The sequence below is a fragment of the Tachypleus tridentatus genome, chromosome 13, assembly GCF_004210375.1.
Source record: "Tachypleus tridentatus isolate NWPU-2018 chromosome 13, ASM421037v1, whole genome shotgun sequence".
Classification (NCBI taxonomy): Eukaryota; Metazoa; Arthropoda; class Merostomata; order Xiphosura; family Limulidae; genus Tachypleus; species Tachypleus tridentatus.
Genome location: NC_134837.1, coordinates 198,222,890 through 198,240,592, shown reverse-complemented (window position 1 = coordinate 198,240,592; position 17,703 = coordinate 198,222,890). Strand labels below are relative to the sequence as shown.

The 17,703-nt window shown below is 34.8% G+C and overlaps 1 protein-coding gene across 1 annotated transcript in view; it reads right to left on the bottom strand.

Moving 5' to 3' along the window:
- The window catches only part of LOC143236072 (titin-like), a 162,224-nt gene that overhangs the window by 108,011 nt on the left and 36,510 nt on the right, over positions 1 to 17,703 (bottom strand). The window contains 9 exon segments of the mRNA XM_076474339.1: positions 1,577 to 1,720; positions 2,111 to 2,368; positions 3,053 to 3,196; positions 6,049 to 6,306; positions 10,295 to 10,438; positions 11,390 to 11,662; positions 13,373 to 13,516; positions 16,397 to 16,657; positions 17,162 to 17,305. Coding sequence (XP_076330454.1) covers positions 1,577 to 1,720; positions 2,111 to 2,368; positions 3,053 to 3,196; positions 6,049 to 6,306; positions 10,295 to 10,438; positions 11,390 to 11,662; positions 13,373 to 13,516; positions 16,397 to 16,657; positions 17,162 to 17,305 — 1,770 coding nt within the window.

Here is a 17,703-nt window from a genome sequence, read left to right as displayed (position 1 = left end):
TCTAAACATGTTATCTTTGTAATTACCAAGCAACTTTACTTATTCAATTAAAAGTATGCAGCATTAAACCAAGTCTAAGTAAACACAACTTCACAAGATATTTATATGCTAATCAAGATAGGTATATCTTATCTAGAATTCGCTTACAGGAAGAACAATTATCTACATATTCTGAAATATATACACACATGTTGGGCTGCTCGTCCTATGTCTGGGATAAGAACTCTAAAAAAATATTGGGGTGGATAGTATGATAAATAACATAAAAATCCATTATTACCTCATTGTAAGTTTTGTATAAATTTCAAGAATTCACTATGTATATACCTATAACATGTTGTACACTTTGTAAAGATGAGGGTGACTTTGTAGGAAGAGGTAATGGCCAAATATAGGTGTTGGAGGTTCTTTCTGTTATCTGTTTTCAACATCCACCTCTTAATGTCCTTCCACAGTGTTATAAGGTATTAATTAACTGACGGTCACTGGCTATAGAATTGTCTTGTGGGATGAAATTATAAGGTCATGGGTGAAAGTAGAAAGTGGGTATAACGCAAGAAACAGCTCTTCGTATTATTTCTATGGTGTCTATTGTAATATCTTCATCTGCGTTAATATAATACTGCAATAATGACGGCCATTTGTTTTCATTGCATTTCTCCACAAAGAGTTCTAGTGCACTCTCTGAGATATAAGATGCTTGTGTACTCTCCCCCACACTGGATGTATGTTCTCTTACAGAAAATTTAATAAATTTTTCAGTTTCTTGGTCTGAGGACGTGGCGCCATTTATAAAGATAGCTTGTTTGTTTGTTTTTGAATTTCGTGCAAAGCTACAGAAGAGCTATCTGCGTAAGTTGTCCCTAATATGCAGTGTAACACTAGAGGGAAGGCAGCTGGTTATCACAATCCACCGCCAACTCTTGGACTACTCTTTTACCAACGAATAGTGGGATTGATCGTCATATTATAACGCACCCACGGCTGAAAAGGCAAGCATGTTTGGTGTGACGGGGATTCGAACCCGCTACCCTCAGATTACGAGTCGAGTGCCTTAACCACCTGGCCATGCCAAGCTTATGAAGGTAGTTAACGTACACTTACGAAAAACATAATAAATACTCAATAACAAGAATAATGAAAGAGTTCTAAACGCCAGTAACATGCTCATTATTTCAGACTATTATCCCACAAAGTTTAGTTGAGATTGATTCAGCAACGTGGGAGTAGTTTGATAACAGACAAACAGACATGCTGATTTTTTTGTTTATATATGTTATATTTATTTATAAATATTTATAAATATATTTATATATAATTATTGTTAGTGAAGCAACTACAGATTTACCACTACAATCGAGCCTTTTTTGCCAATAACAATAAATAATTTAGTAATTAGGTTTGTTTTTTATCACGGTCGCTACGTATTTTATTGAGTTGCTTTTTGTAATCGGTCCTGGTCGATTACGATGAACATTGAAAACATGGCAGAAGTACATAGCACTCTGTTTGTTTATTCAACAATGTTTTATACATTCAGAAGTTTTTTCATCTTCAATAATATAAAGAAACTTACCAACAACTTTCACATTAGCACTTGTATGAGAAGATCCAAGATGATTGGTTGCTCTCACGGTGTACTCCCCTGTGTCTTCTGGGTATACTGTCAAGATGTCGAGGGCAACAAAACCAAATTCGTACCGTGTATGGAATCGACTACCTGTTGGTATCACAGGAAGAAAGAAATAGATACATTTAATGTTCTGGAAAAACAATTACTGCATAAAAACTATAAATGCATAATTTGCTCAAGGGGACAATAATACATTAAAAACTGTTATATCAGTTTTCTGTGACAACGGTTAATTTTTTAACTTTAGTATAGATACTGTACATGGTTACATTAACCATATTTTAATCAACTTTTATTAACTATAGAAATACCTGGAATGTTAACACATATTTCTCCTACATTATTTAAAAATAGAAACAGGTAATATGTAATTATTTCAAAAAATCACGTGTTTGTAAAGAAAAATTGACACTGGGCTTAACACAAAAAACAGTCACTAAATATTGTAATCACGGTGGTAAGAAACCAAAACTATACCTGATTTCAAAGGTTTTCCATTAAAGAACCATTCAACTTTCATGGTGGTGTCATTGGCGGGTTCTAGGCGACATTCTAAGTGGACTCGTTCTCCTTCCCTTAAAGGTTTGGGATCGTGAAGAGGGTGAGTGAAAATAGGTTTGGACTTAGAAAATTCTTCGATCAGATAGTGAGGCTCCTGGTGGTGAGGCCGTTCCAGATATTCAATCTGTTCTAAACCAACTTCGTGTATTGTTGTTGTATCAATAGAACTTTTGCCTACACGAAAACAGATAAAATATTGTTAAAACATCAACCAGAACACAGACATCATGAAAGGGCTAAATCTACAGTTAGTCCAACAACAATAAATAATATACTATTTAAAAATATAATATATTGTGGTTATATGCGTTTCTGTCACCAACCGTCATCCACAGTTGGCTGACTCGATTACCGCAATTTTTTGCATGAAACTGTAAACTTTTGTACGGTGTAAAAGTGCTATTTTGTTTTAAGATTTTTTATCTTGAAAAACAAAGAGTTAAGAAACAGCCTAAAATTGGATACATTTCCATTTTTTTTATCTTTGAATTTGAATATACAACTTATTAATCAGTTACACCTTTTTAATATTACCTACAAGAGAGTAGGGTAGCCATTTAGTATCTAATGAGGCCATTAGGGATTTAATAACAAATGAATGAATGACAAGAAGATATTTACTTTGTACTGTTTTGATTCGTTAATGAGTACCCTCAGATGATATCATTAAAATTGTCCCTTAACTATTTGGTACATTATAATACATTAAATAGTCAATACAGTTGCTTTTTAGCTAAAAAAAAACTTATAAATTAACACACAAATTCGAATATTCATAAAATGATAGAACAAAATGGTCTTACTTTAAATGTAAGAACACGAGAGTCTTACTTTAAATGGTAGAACAAGGGATCTTACTTTGAACTCTTATTGTTTTTGACTGGGTGGCTTCACCTATTGCGTTTCTGGCTTTGACTGTGAAATCACCACTGTCTTCAGGAAACACATACAATATATCCAAAGCCACATAGCCAAAATCAAAGTAGGTTTTGAATCGGTGGCCTATAAAGTAAAAATTTCATTCTGTAACCTTCACATTATACGTCTGCGTATTATTACTCTTAATAAATGAATCAGCTTTAATGGTCACAGATTTGAGATAAATTATATTGTCGTCTTTTTCGTTACATTACAATTAATGCTGGAAATCCATTGTAAATCTGTTAAATTTCTATTCATTTCACCTTAAACAATTTAGTTACAACACTACTAGATAGAATAATATTTAGACATGAAATTAAGATAAATACTTTTTATTCAACTGATAATATTGAATATAAGAAACCTGAGAAAATAATCCAGTAGCTAATCATTAGGTTTATATTTTGTTTAATTTCGCGCAAAGCTACACAAGTGGTATTTGCGGTAGCCGTCCCTAATTCAGCAGTGTAAGACTAGAGGAAAGGCAGCTAGTCATCGCCACCCACCGCCAACTCTTGGGCTACTCTTTTACCAATGAACAGTGGAATTGACCGTCACATTATAATGCCCCTCGGCTGAGAGGACGAACATGTCTGGTGTGAGTGGGAATCGAATCCGCGACCCTCGGATTACGTGTCGAGTGCCTTAACTACCTGGCCATACCGGCCGGTTGAGTGAGAACAGGACACATCATTTTGTTTATTGTTATTATTCCGTAATGAAATATTTGTAAACTATTCTTTGTAATTATAGGTTACATATTTGGCTGATAGATTTTTTAAAGTATTTTTAAAGGCAAGAGTAATGATAATATAATAAAAGTACACTAAATTAAAAATAAAGCAACACAGCAATGTACGTTAACGTCATTAACATGAATCAGAAGTCAATATGACGTTAATGTTAATATTTTTTAGTCCAAACTTTATTACTGAGTGATTATTAATCAAGAGTTAATTCTGTGTTAGAAGTGTTGCTAGTATTTCGGGGTTTTCATGTATCGCTAAATATTAGGCCTAATATTGTGAAAAACCAAGCCTCCAGAAGATTATGTTAACTTTATGTTACACTGAGAAAACAAGCAAAAACTGGGTTTAGTTGGGAGTTGCAATCACTGAGACATATATAAAAGTGTCATCTTTAATTTCAAAAATCAATGTAAGATAAGTAGTTACAACACGTTTCTAGGTGAAAAAGGAAAAGTCTGATTTTTTTATGACCTTACTGAAATTGTGTTACATTACTTATCATATAGTCCAAGTTATGAGACATTTAAACTGTGTATTGGTTTGATACAACCATGTATTTTACGAAACTATTCGTTTATTGTTAAGCACAAAGCTGCACTTAGCGTTATAAACCATGAAGCTTACAGGTGAACGATCAGAGGTATTTCAAATTTGCTAATAAAGTTGGTTTTCCAGCAAAGCTGCACAAGGGCTATGTGCAGATAGCCATTCATAATTCTGAAGCGATAGATTAGAAGGAAAACATCTAATCAGCGATACACACCGCAAACTCTGCATATTTTTGGGTGACCGCTTAATGTGATTTTAACGTCACTCCTATAACGCACTCACAGTCTGAAAGTGCGGTGCGTGCGTTCGGGGAAAATGGACGAGAATAACAAAAAAACAACAACTCGGATTCATAATTTAGGTACGCTAGCCAGTAGGCCACGTCTTGAAGCGAGTTTCTATATCTTCCGAAAGCAAACATTTAAATCTCAAAGTTGACGATTTTAAAACATGTTTTAGTGAGAGAAAAAGAAGAGATCTCCTGTTATTTATAAAAACTTCACATTTAAAACTATCTGACGAAACAAGAACCTGAAAATGAGACGAAAAGGGTTTTAACTGAGACCAAGATGGGCGTGTTCTTCTTGAAATGAAATAAGATACACAAAACCAAACACAGATTTATATGTCGTTTTAGCTGGAAAATGTTATCAGGTATGATTCTAATATAGATGACATCTTATATACTAATACAACAAGATGATGGTCTACCGTCTTAAAGAGAAGAATTTGTGATAGACATGATGAAAACAATAGGTCAGGAGGTCGCAATACTACTCGCCATTTTGATTTTTGAGGATGAGTTGAGTGAAGACATTTCGGGATCTACTTACATAATTTTTGTTGAATGATGCACAAAATAAAGTGTGGGACATGCTTGCTAAAACTTTCTGTAGTTTAGTGGTTTAGTTGTTAATGCTAGATTGTGACCCAGAGTGACATGGCCGTTATGAGTTTTCCTTCACCATATCAAATACTTTGATCTTTCACAAAGTGGGTGAACACTTCCCTCCTCATTTAGAACATTATTTGTAAGCTACAAAACTGGTATCAACCAAAACTAGAGATAGAATGGAGAAATAAAGTATTATTAGAAGCCTAGTCATTGGCATATATATATATATATGTGTGTGTGTGTATGCCCAAATAGTAAACCCCAAAGGGACCCACATTTATTCCGCAAGCTCATTTTGTACGGTTCGTGACATAAAATTACAGTGCGAAAAGTTGAAATTTAATATACATTTTGTTAAGTGTATTTAGGGTTAGTAAAGAACTCAAAAGGCTCAAAAACATTTCCCCAAGTTTCATTCATGTTCGAACTTGGTTCGACATAAAAAAAAAAATCTGAGTTGAGCACCCCTGATTTAAATGAATAAGAAACCTCATGAATAGTTTGGGTTTGATGGTCATTTCAACTTTACCGTTTCAATACCACGAATGGGGCTCAACGTGAAGTTGACGCCAAGTAGTATGTGATATAAAACACAAGTACTTTTGTATCGAATGGACGAATCGTGTGATACGACTCAAAGTCATGGAAGGTGGCGGCCCAGGCCCACATTGATAACATTATTTCTTAAGCTTTACTAGTTTTATAAGTTTGTGATAGCTTGTATATTTACGGAAACTTACCAGTTGTAAGGGGTCGTCCATTAAAATACCATTCGACAATCATATTGGGATCCCCAATTGGCTCCAATCGGGTTTCAAAGTGGGCGCTTTTCCCCTCCACCAGGAGGTCTTTGCCCACAAGAGGCTCGGTGAACTTTGGTCGCTGGGTGACATTAGTCTCCTCGTAAGTCTCTCGTTGATAACGAGAACTGTCTTCGAGATGCTGTATTTTCTCCAGGCCTTCAGGGTATTGGCTCTCCAAAACTACGTTCTGTTTGGCTGTAAGCAACCGTGGTTATATCTTAAAAACTACAAATATGTGTTATTTGCAAAGAATTAAAATTTTGATATTTATTACAAAAATATTTCTTTCTATGACGCTAAATCTCATAATCTAATCCCATTTTAAAATAATGTAGAATTTTGCTCTGCTATTATCTATATAAATATAATAGTACTGTCTGTTGTATGTCCATGTAACTACTTATCTATTTCAATATAATAGTACTGTCTGTTGTATGTCCATGTAACTTCTTATCTGTATAAATATAACAGTACTGTGTGTTGTATGTCCATGTAACTACTTATCTATATAAATAAAATAGTACTGGTTGTTGTATGTCCATGTAACTACTTATCTATATAAATATAATAGTATTGTCTGTTGCACATCTATGTAACTACTTATCTAACTTATCTATATAAATGTAATAGTACTGCCTTTTGTACGTCCATGTAACTACTTATCTATATAAACATAACAGTACTGTCTATTGTATGTCAATGTAACTACTTCGCCAAAACCGGTGTGAAGGTTCTTTAGGTCGTTACATACAGATTTCAGTTTTGCGTTTTTATGGGCGTTTTTACCACTATTCCCCCCCCCATCTAAATGAAATTACACCAAATTTGATACAGAGGCTCATTGGATCCATGGGGTGATAAAATACAAATTAACAGTTTCACATTTTGTGTTTTTGACAAATAAATAGAAGAGAACCTTTCATTAATTATGAATTTACATTACTTCAGTCCAGGGGAGGTGTACTTCAGCTAGTATACAATAAAGAACGTCGTTACTTGCTTCATGACTCGCGTCCTTCTTGGACAAAAACTATATGTAGTTCTATTTTTGTACACTAGATCTGGTTTGAATTTCGCGCAAAGTTACACCAGGGCTATCTGCGCTAGCCGTCCCTAATTTTGCAGTGTAAGATTAGAGGGAAGGCAGCTAGTCATCACCATCCACCGCCAACTCTTGAGCTACTCTTTTAAAAAAACGAATAGTGGGATTGATTTTTACATTATAACGTCCCCACGGCTTAAAGGGTGAACATGTTTGGTGGGACGTGGATTCGAACCCGCGACCCTCAGATTACAAGTCGAGTGTCTTAACCACCTAGCCATGCCGGGCCCGTCTTTGTATGTTATAAACATTGCATTGAAGATTCTTCTTTTGTAAGTCCCGTGTTTAATCGTTTGGAAGTTCTAAATTAGAATTATCTAGCATACAGGTAATAAAAACTGACACAAAAAATGGAAAGATAAATGTTACCAAACATTCCAAAGGTGTTAGAACAAGTTTGATGACACTTTAAGTTCAGCCATAAGGAAAAAAATATGAAAATATGTTTTCGGTATATGTCAATCTACTGTAAAACTGACAAAGAGTTTAGATATACAAATCAGAAGTCACAGGAGAACACCATCGATATAAGGTTTCGATGGAATGGCATGTATCATAGGGACATTTTTAGATTGTCATCTCGTATAGCGTTATGCCACCGAAAATTATGCGTTCTTTTTTTTAAAGAATGTATAGTAGTCTTTTCCGACGCAAAATATTAATACAGTCATTTTATACAGAGTGTTAAAATCAGGGATTTATAATTTCCAAAATAAGGTATCCCTAGTTTTAATAGCATTGGAAGATAAAAAAATTGTATTGGGAAGAAATATGAATCAACTTTAGGCGCCAAACCATCCAAGAAAATACCCACAACAAGTCGTATCCAAGCAGCTTTAAGCAAAGCATGGCATCTTGGAAAAAATGAGAATCACATAATACAAATGTCAGCAGAAAAGTCAATCTAAGCAAGAGTATACAGTATAATCCAAAAGCATCTCTGTCGAGAAAACCGACACGAGTCACGTGTATACAGGTTTTTTTTCCATGGATAATCAAGCTGGAATTCGTGTTATTTCATACAAAGATACACCACTCAAGTCGCCGGCTTCAGCATCCATGGATTTCTGTGTGATCGAACTGTCGAAACGGCTGATGAGAAACCGCCATCCTCTTACACCAGATTTATTATGAGAAACAACCAGGGGATATTATGTACTTCGGACATGTCAGCCTTACTACTTAATCTTTTACAATGGACATTATGTTGCAGAGGTACAGTCAAGATACACAATCATCAGATAGAGTATGACTGGACGTGGCAAAATAGACATCTAGCCATCTCAAATATGCTAGTTACTTCAGTCTTCTAGACACCTCAAATCTGCTAGTTACTTCAGTCTTCTAGGCACCTCAAATCTGCTAGTTACTTCAGTCTTATAACCATTTCAGATCTGCTAGTTACTTCAGTCTTCTAATCATTTCAGATCTGCTAGTTACTTCAGTCTTCTAACCACTTCAGATCTGCTAGTTACTTCAGTTTTCTAACCATTTCAGATCTGCTAGTTACTTCAGTCTTCTAGGCACCTCAAATATGCTAGGTATTTCAATTTGCTAGTCATTTCATATCTGTTTATTTCTTCATATTTCTAGTTACTTCAAACATTCTGGATAAGTTGACAGAGCAATGATACACCAAAACATTGAAATGAACTCTAAGTTCCAAACCAATCCAAGTCAAAAGTATTTCAAAATAAACTATTCTGTTTAGTTTGCTTGTTTATTTACAACACACGTAAATGTATATAATATTTGGAACTGCATCTTAGAATATATTTACAAGTAATATTTAAACAGTGTTTTAGCATATATACTAACAATATATTAATATATAAAATAGATACTTGTCCAAATGATTTCCTCCTCTCCGGAACCCCAAATAGTGACTTTATAACAAACTTAACTTGAGCAGATATTATAACAGATTGTAAAGTAACTTCACCAACATTTGCAATTAAACTTTTAGAATAAGTTTGACGAAATAGAGAAGAGGCTAGAGTGATGAAATTCCCCACAAAGCAAGAATATTTTGTATTCCAAGAACTCGCCCTAAACATAGCTCAGAAATCATCTTGGTACTGTAACATAAAATATTACTAAATCTGAGTTATATCATATTTTATTTAAAATTTGTTCAAATAAGTAAGTTCTAGAAATTTAAGGCCAACTTTTACTTAAAGTACAAGTAACATTGTTCATATTCAATTTTCAAAGCACATTATAACGCGACACTGAACAACTAACACCATATTGTAATACTACATTGAATAACCAATACCACACTGTAATAGGGCACTGAACAATTAATACTACAAGTAATACTACACTGAACGACCAATACCACAACTTAACTGCATTGAAACACTACACTGAACAACTTAAATCACATTGTAATACTACACTGCACAACTTATATCACATTGTACCACTACAATAAACAACTTACATCACATTGTAACATTATACTGAACAACTGACGTCACACTGTAACACCACACTAAACAATTCATACCACATTGTACCACTACAATAAACAACTCATGCCACATTGTAACACTACTCTAAACAACTCATACCACATTCTGACACTACACTAAACTCATGTAACACTACACACACATTGTAACACTACACTAAACAACTCATACCACATTCTGACACTACACTAAACAACTCATACCACATTGTAACACTACACTAAACAATTCATACCACATTGTAACACTACACTAAACAACTCATACCACATTGTAACACTACACTAAACAACTCATACCACATTGTAACACTACACTAAACAACTCATACCACATTGTACCACTACAATAAACAACTCATGCCACATTGTAACACTACACCAAACAACTCATACCACATTCTGACACTACACTAAACAACTCATACCACATTGTAACACTACACTAAACAATTCATACCACATTGTAACACTACACTAAACAACTCATACCACATTGTAACACTACACTAAACAACTCATACCACATTGTAACACTACACTAAACAACTCATACCACATTCTGAAACTACACTAAACAATTTACATCATATTGTAACACTTACTTTGACAAGTTAATTTTGCTGATGATTTTGCTGTTCCAATACTGTTGGTTGCCACACAAGTGTAAGTGCCCGAATCTCGTGTGTCAACACCACGAATGGTCAGAGAAACATAACCAAAATTGAAGAAAATTGTTGTTCTATAACCTGTGAATAAATAAAGTTATCACCCAAACCTTACCATTGTTGAATCTCTAATGGGATTATTATTACAGTATGTATCTTATATCAAAACAAATATTATTTGATAGTTTCACTACCGAAAATATAGATCACAATGATATTTAACCCATCGTTATATCATTATTTACTTTAGTATAACGTCAAATTTTCAACAAACAAAATTAGTATCAGTGTAAGTACAGTGAGTAGTATCTTTCATGTAAAAAAACTATTACCTGTCAGTGAAAATTACTTGATTTGAATTGGGCACAAAGCTACTCGAAGACTATCTGCGCTAGCCGTCCCCAATTTAGCAGAGTAAGACTATAGGGAAGGCAGCTAGTCATCACCACCACCGCCAACTATTGGGTTACTCTATTACCAAAAAATAATGGAATTGACTGTCACACTATAACGCCCGCACGGCTGAAAGGGTGAGCATGTTTGGTGTGACGGGTTTCGAACCCGCGACCCTCGGATTGCGAGTCGAGTGCCTTAATCACCTGGCCATGCTGGGCCAAAATTATCTGTATAACTCAATTTTTCCTATACATTTAAGTTGCGATATAAGTAGCACCATAGCATGACTACTTGTTTACACTACTAGGCCTCCACGTTATAACACTGCTGTATTCACTTGAATGGATAATGCAATGGACTTTCTAATAACAAAACCCAGGATCGAACCTCTACTACTATCTGCACAAAAACATTCCCTTTCAGGACCTGTCTGAAGAGGGCAGTAGATTAGCAGTCGACTCGTAAGATAAAAATTAGTGACAATAATAAATAGAATATGTGTTTTCATTAGAACCTTCTTTTAAACAGACATGTTGCTATTAGTGTACGTCAAGATATAATGATTTAATTATTGTCTAATCGACCGCAAAATTATTTTTTTAAAACAAGTATAAGGAACACTGAGAAAGCCCTTACTAGCTTCCAGAGGTTTTCCGTCTTTGAGCCATTCAACCCGCATGCTGGAATCTCCAGTTGGTTCCACACGGGCTTCAAATCTTGCAATTTTTCCCTCTTGGATGTCAATTGCGTCTCTAAGAGGAGTTCGGAACACTGGCGCCATCTGGGGCACAGCCTCTTCCATCACTATCTGTTGGCGCTGTTGCTGCTGCCAGGCTTCCAACTCTTGAATCTTTTCTTGGTACCGCTGTTGCTCTGGGTAGCCCAGGTCATAAACAACCTCACCCATAGCTGCACAGAAAGAAACGTTATTATTCAAGGCCGTAATCTTTCAGAGCTCTTAAATATCCACAACACTTTTCTAGATGAATGGTACACATCACTGTGCATATTATATTACCTTAATATAAATGAAATAATAAATACAGTTAGGAGGAAAAAATTATATGAGGACTATGATAAGTGTCTCTTTTTTTCTTGGTATAATAATAATTAAACAGTCTCGGTCCATGATTCTAATTAAACATAACTCTGGTAAGAGTTCTACAAACGATTTTTTTTTTTCATTAACTATTATCGTGTTATTTTAATATTGTAGCTTAACACTATATATTGTTATATATAATACTGTAACCTAACACTTTATATTGTTATATATAATACTGTAGCCTAACACTATATATTATTATATATAATACTGTAGCCTAACACTATATATTGTTATATATAATACTGTAGCCTAACACTATATATTGTTATATATAATACTGTAGCCTAACACTATATATTGTTATATATAATACTGTAGCCTAACACTATATATTGTTATATATAATACTGTTGCCTAACACTATATATTATTATATGTAATGTTGAAGCTTAACACTGTATATTATTGCATGTAATGTTGCAGCTTTTCATTATATGTTATTACACATGATACTGTAGCTTAACATTATATATTATAAATTATATTCAGCAGCAGGCCTAGGAATTTCAACTGGGGGAGGGGCAGACGTCTAACACATAGGGCATATGCCTCCTACTTATGATTAGTTTATATACACTACTGTTTTTAATTATATTAGATTGGTTTAATTTTTTTACTCCGTCATGTGTTCCAACAGAGTAAAACAGTCATGAGAGGGTGGAAGACTTTAAAATAAGTTATTCACCGTAGCCACAACCTTACCTTAAACAATTTACTCACAAAACATTAACTTACAAACATGTCTGTTTGATATTTATAAAAACCTCACAGTTATTTTCAAACTAAAAATACATTACAAGCATTACGAATTTGGATCATCGTCTGCACTTGTTGTTATTTTGAAGATCATAGCGTTTTGGATTGTTTGTTTGTTTTGAAATTTCGCACAAAGCTACTCGAGGGCTATCTGTGCTAGCCGTCCCTAGTTTAGCAGTGTAAGACTAGAGGGAAGGCAGCTAGTCATCACCACCAACCGCCAACTCTTGGGCTATTCTTTTACCAACGAATAGTGGGATTGACCGTCACATTATACATCCCCACGCCTGGGAGGGCGAGCATGTAAAGCGCGACGCGGGCGCGAACCCGCGACCCTCGGATTACGAGTCGCACGCCTTACGCGCTCGGCCATGCCAGGCCGAGCGTTTTGGAAGAGAAAACTTACAAAATTTAAATAACAATATGTTTGAAGCTACCTGAAACAGTTCGCCTTATTTATAGTGAAAACAATAAACAGCGCTTTTGTATTTCTGTGCAATGTAGCTGTTGAAACACGTACAGATAAACTTAAACTTCGCACATTAAATGGATTATGGAAAGAAGCAGAGACGCGTGGTTTTTATTTTAGATACGAAAACGAAGTTTATTTTCAAGATGGAGTATTTTCCGACAGAGAACGGCCAGTCGTGACCCTCTAACGCATGATATCAGTTAAAAACTATGTTCGGAAAATTAAAATATGCATTCTTATTTTAAATATTAATGAGAATTGAATAAAATAATACAAAACTTACTCTTTACTTTCAACGTTGCTGACGACACTGCTTCTCCTTTCTGGTTAATTGCTTTGCACATGTAAATTCCAGAGTCTTCAGCTCGAAGGTACTTAATATGTAAAGCCACGTAGCCAAAACTAAAAACAGTACTCACTCGAGTGCCTATGATAAATTTTAATTGGAAAATATGTTACCATTTTTGTGATTGTACAGATATGTATACGATTAGAGAGGAACACAACTTTATGAGTGATAAGTTTAAAGGTTAAATAACTTTTGTATATAAATAGAAACATTCTTTGCAAGTGATAAACGCTGTGAATATTAGAAACTTGTTGTTTGGAAGCATAACAAAAACTCATAAAATGTTTATTTTTAATAATAATAATAATTTATGATACGCGTCATTAGGGCAAAATTCAGAATCAACCTCGTCAACAGTATGATTAATTAAATACAATTTTCTTACGTTTCCATTTATAAAAGTTAGAATGTGTTATTTCATCAGCCGGGTATTCTCACTGTTAACGAAATAATCGGCCGCAATCCCAATAATAACTCACGTGGTTCAGTAAGCTTAAGAGATTTGGATTGGTTCAAAATACATATTTTAGCCTAAAATGGAATATAGTCTTTATAATAAAAGTATAATAACAAAGAATAAATCACAATAAATAATAATTACATTAGAGGCTAACTAGAATAATCAAAACTAGTAATGAGAGTTGCATTAACAAATAATATTTGATTTAACGACAGCAAAAATAGTCGCGTCCGGCGTTTAGGCTTTCTGTCTGAAAATCTACAGAAATATGCATTATTTTATAAGGAATCCAGAGTTGTAAGCCGATCTATAATGGGATAACATACAGAGAAATTACGATTGATTTTTTTTCAGTAGAGTTGGTTGGTTTATTACTCTGATCCATAGAACGATCATACCAGAACGCTATCTGTGGAACACTCACCATTACCAACCAAATTCCTTGTGGAACTTGTGAGGAACTATTGAAACAACAAGTTCATGTCGAGATGAAAACGAGATCAAATTTAAATTTAACCTGAAAATTTATACTGACACAATGTCCGAGGTATTACAAGAGTAACAGTAGGGCACACCAGTTACGTAAAAAGTTAAAAGCACGAGAGGTCAAAGAAGCTTAAATGGAGGAGGAAATGTCAAATGTTCAAAGACGATTGTGTTTGTGGTCAGGAACGTTAGACTTATGGGTGCATCCAATGACCTGCCCTCAAATGGAGATGAGGGAAAAAGGAAGAGAATGAATTAATATCAGGTAAGAAACGGTGAATAATAAAACTTGTTTATTGATGGCAAGAATAGTACAAGAATAAGAGTAGAAAGTAGTGCTAAAGTAAGAGCAAAATGAAATGACCACAGGGTGCAGGTGGTTCGTTATGGTAGGATAGAAACATGTACTCGGATCAAGAAAAACAGAATGGCAAAATGACTGGTTTGGTTTGTTTTGAATTTCGCGCTAAGCTACTCGAGGGCTATTTGCGCTAGCCGTCCCTAATTTAGCAGTGTAAAACCAGAGGGAAAGCAGCTAACCATCACTACCCATCGCCAACTCTTGGGCACCTCTTTTACCAACGAATAGTGGGATTCACCGTTACATTATAACGCCCCCACGGCTGAAAGGACAAGCATTTTTGATGTGACGAGAATTCGAACCCGTGACTTTCGGATTAGAGGCGAGTGCCTTAACCACCTGGCCATGCCGAGCCACAAAATAACTGATGGATCAAACCTACATCATACGGATGTTCCACAGTCTAATCAAACCTATATCATACGGATGTTCCACAGTCTAATCAAACCTACATCATACGGATGTTCCACAGTCTAATCAAACCTACATCATACGGATGTTCCACAGTCTAATCAAACCTACATCATACGGATGTTCCACAGTCTAATCAAACCTACATCATACGGATGTTCCACAGTCTAATCAAACCTACATCATACGGATGTTCCACAGTCTAATCAAACCTACATCATACGGATGTTCCACAGTCTAATCAAACCTACATCATATGGATGTTCCACAGTCTAGCAAAATAGTCGTATATTCTGCAGATGACACGCAGATTGCTTTTTAAATAAATACAACTGATAAAAGTTTAATACTTTTTAAGTAACAGTACGGAAGCGTTATGACTGTTAAAACATGATGCACAACAGTGGTCAAAGTTCACCACTTTAACCCTCCTACGGTGGAAATACATTTGAAGAAAATCATTTTTCAACTTAATGTGAGCCGGAAGCGTGTTTTACGCTCCATTCTATTTTTAGGTGCTTTATTTTATCATTAGTATGTATTTATACGGGAACTTCACCATAGAAAGTTTTCGTTAAAATACTATGTACATCGTTCATTTATCAAATATCTAAATTTAACTAAGAGTTAGTACGTTGTACCCCATTCAGCTTTGGTAATGTGCAAAAGGCCTCGTCGTTAGCCACGTAAAACAGGTGAAAATATAGTTTAAAAACTGGTAAACACTCTACTCCAGTGGTTCCCAAACGATGTGCCGCGAAATTTTGTAAATGTATGGCATCAAGTATGCTTTTTCACGACCGTGTAAAATAACCAAGTTTAGTTAGGCCTAGGTGATCTTATTACTGAACTGTTAGCATTTTTCTTTATTCAAAGTATCTCCAAATTAGTGTATTTCATGTTTTTCATCACAAAACTGTCCTCTTTTTGAGTGAGGGGTCAGACGAGTGTGCTGCGAAACTAACATTATTTTCCTAGTATACTGTGAGCACAAAAAGTTTGGACCCACTGAAAACCTGTTTCAGTCGGAGTTATCAATCTGCCAGATCAAGTTTCACCACATAAGAGATGTTCTATGTTGTTGTTTTTTTTAAATAATGTATACTACAAAAACAAACGTGCAGAATGATCACACATCTCAAAAACTAAATTGAAATTAATCTTACAAGCAAAGGTTTCTAAGCGTAAATCATGTAAAGTTCAGTGGATTAAAGCGATTATGGAAAGGTCCTGAACTTACTGGCTGTTAATGGCTGACCGTTGAAATACCACTCAATAGTCATGGTGAAGTCACTTACTGGAGTTACCTGGGCTTCGAAATGAGCAAACCCTCCTTCCTGTAAATTTTCTAAGTTATTTAAAGGTTTGGTGAAAACAGGCTTAGACGGACATAAAGATTCATCAACTGATTCATGACGTTTATAACGTTCCCAGTCCTCCAACTGCTGGATCGCCTCCCAACTTTCTGGGTGTTGAACTGCACTTTCTATTACAGCACGAGCTGTGAAAGAAAAGTTAGTTTTACTTCCCGAAAGTTAATAAGTGGTCTTGGATAATTATAATAACATGTACGTTAGTTATTCATCAACAATCCAAGTGGTCTTAATTATTATAATAACATGTATGCTACTTATCCCTAAAAAAAAACAAAATGTAAAGAAACACACCTCTGTACTTAACATATATCGTATTTTTACTATATAGCCTGTATGAAATGCCACAGTTCATCGCTTTCTCTATAAAGAATTCTTTCTTTCTCCCGACAAAGTTTCCCCTTCAGTTATGATGACGTAATTAAAGAGATTTTTAAAATGGTTCACTTGTTTTTGTTAAATGTTCTGACACACATTCAGTTTGTATTGAAATCTCATATTTTCAAATTCAACTTCTACTATAGCTTTATTGACGTATTATTCAAAGTCTAAGAAACGTGGGTTTCATATATATACATATATAATATTGTCTTTAAAACAAAAAAGCGAGTTGTTTTCTCTCAGTAACTTACGGCTCACGTGAAGCGTTGCCGTGGTAATAGCTTCACCTACGACGTTCTTTGCATGACACTGGTACGTTCCTGAATCGTCACTGTTAACGTGTAACAGTGTGAGTGCAACATATCCAAATCTATCAATGGTCATCGCTCTGGAACCTGAGAAACACACGTAGATTAAAGTTGGTCTTACAATACTTAAATTATGAACCTTAAAAGATGCCTACAATTTTAATTTATAACTTAATGTGCAAAGTGCAAAATCTAAACAGCACAATGGTTAAAAAGTTTATAAACAAGAGGGACTTTTCAATAGCCGCGGTACTTAACATTATTTTAGGTAAGATTAGAGTAAATTAATCTATGAGGCCTTGGATGTCACAAGACACATCAAAAGAAAGGGTTTGACCTACTGAGTCCAAAAATTAAATTATATTTCGAATCGGTCAAAAGATGGCAGAGCTATGAGGTAAACGTTTGTCTTTGGAAAAAACAAAACAAACTCACTCAGAGATATTCAATATAATTATCTATGCCGCGGCTAGAAAGTCAAAACG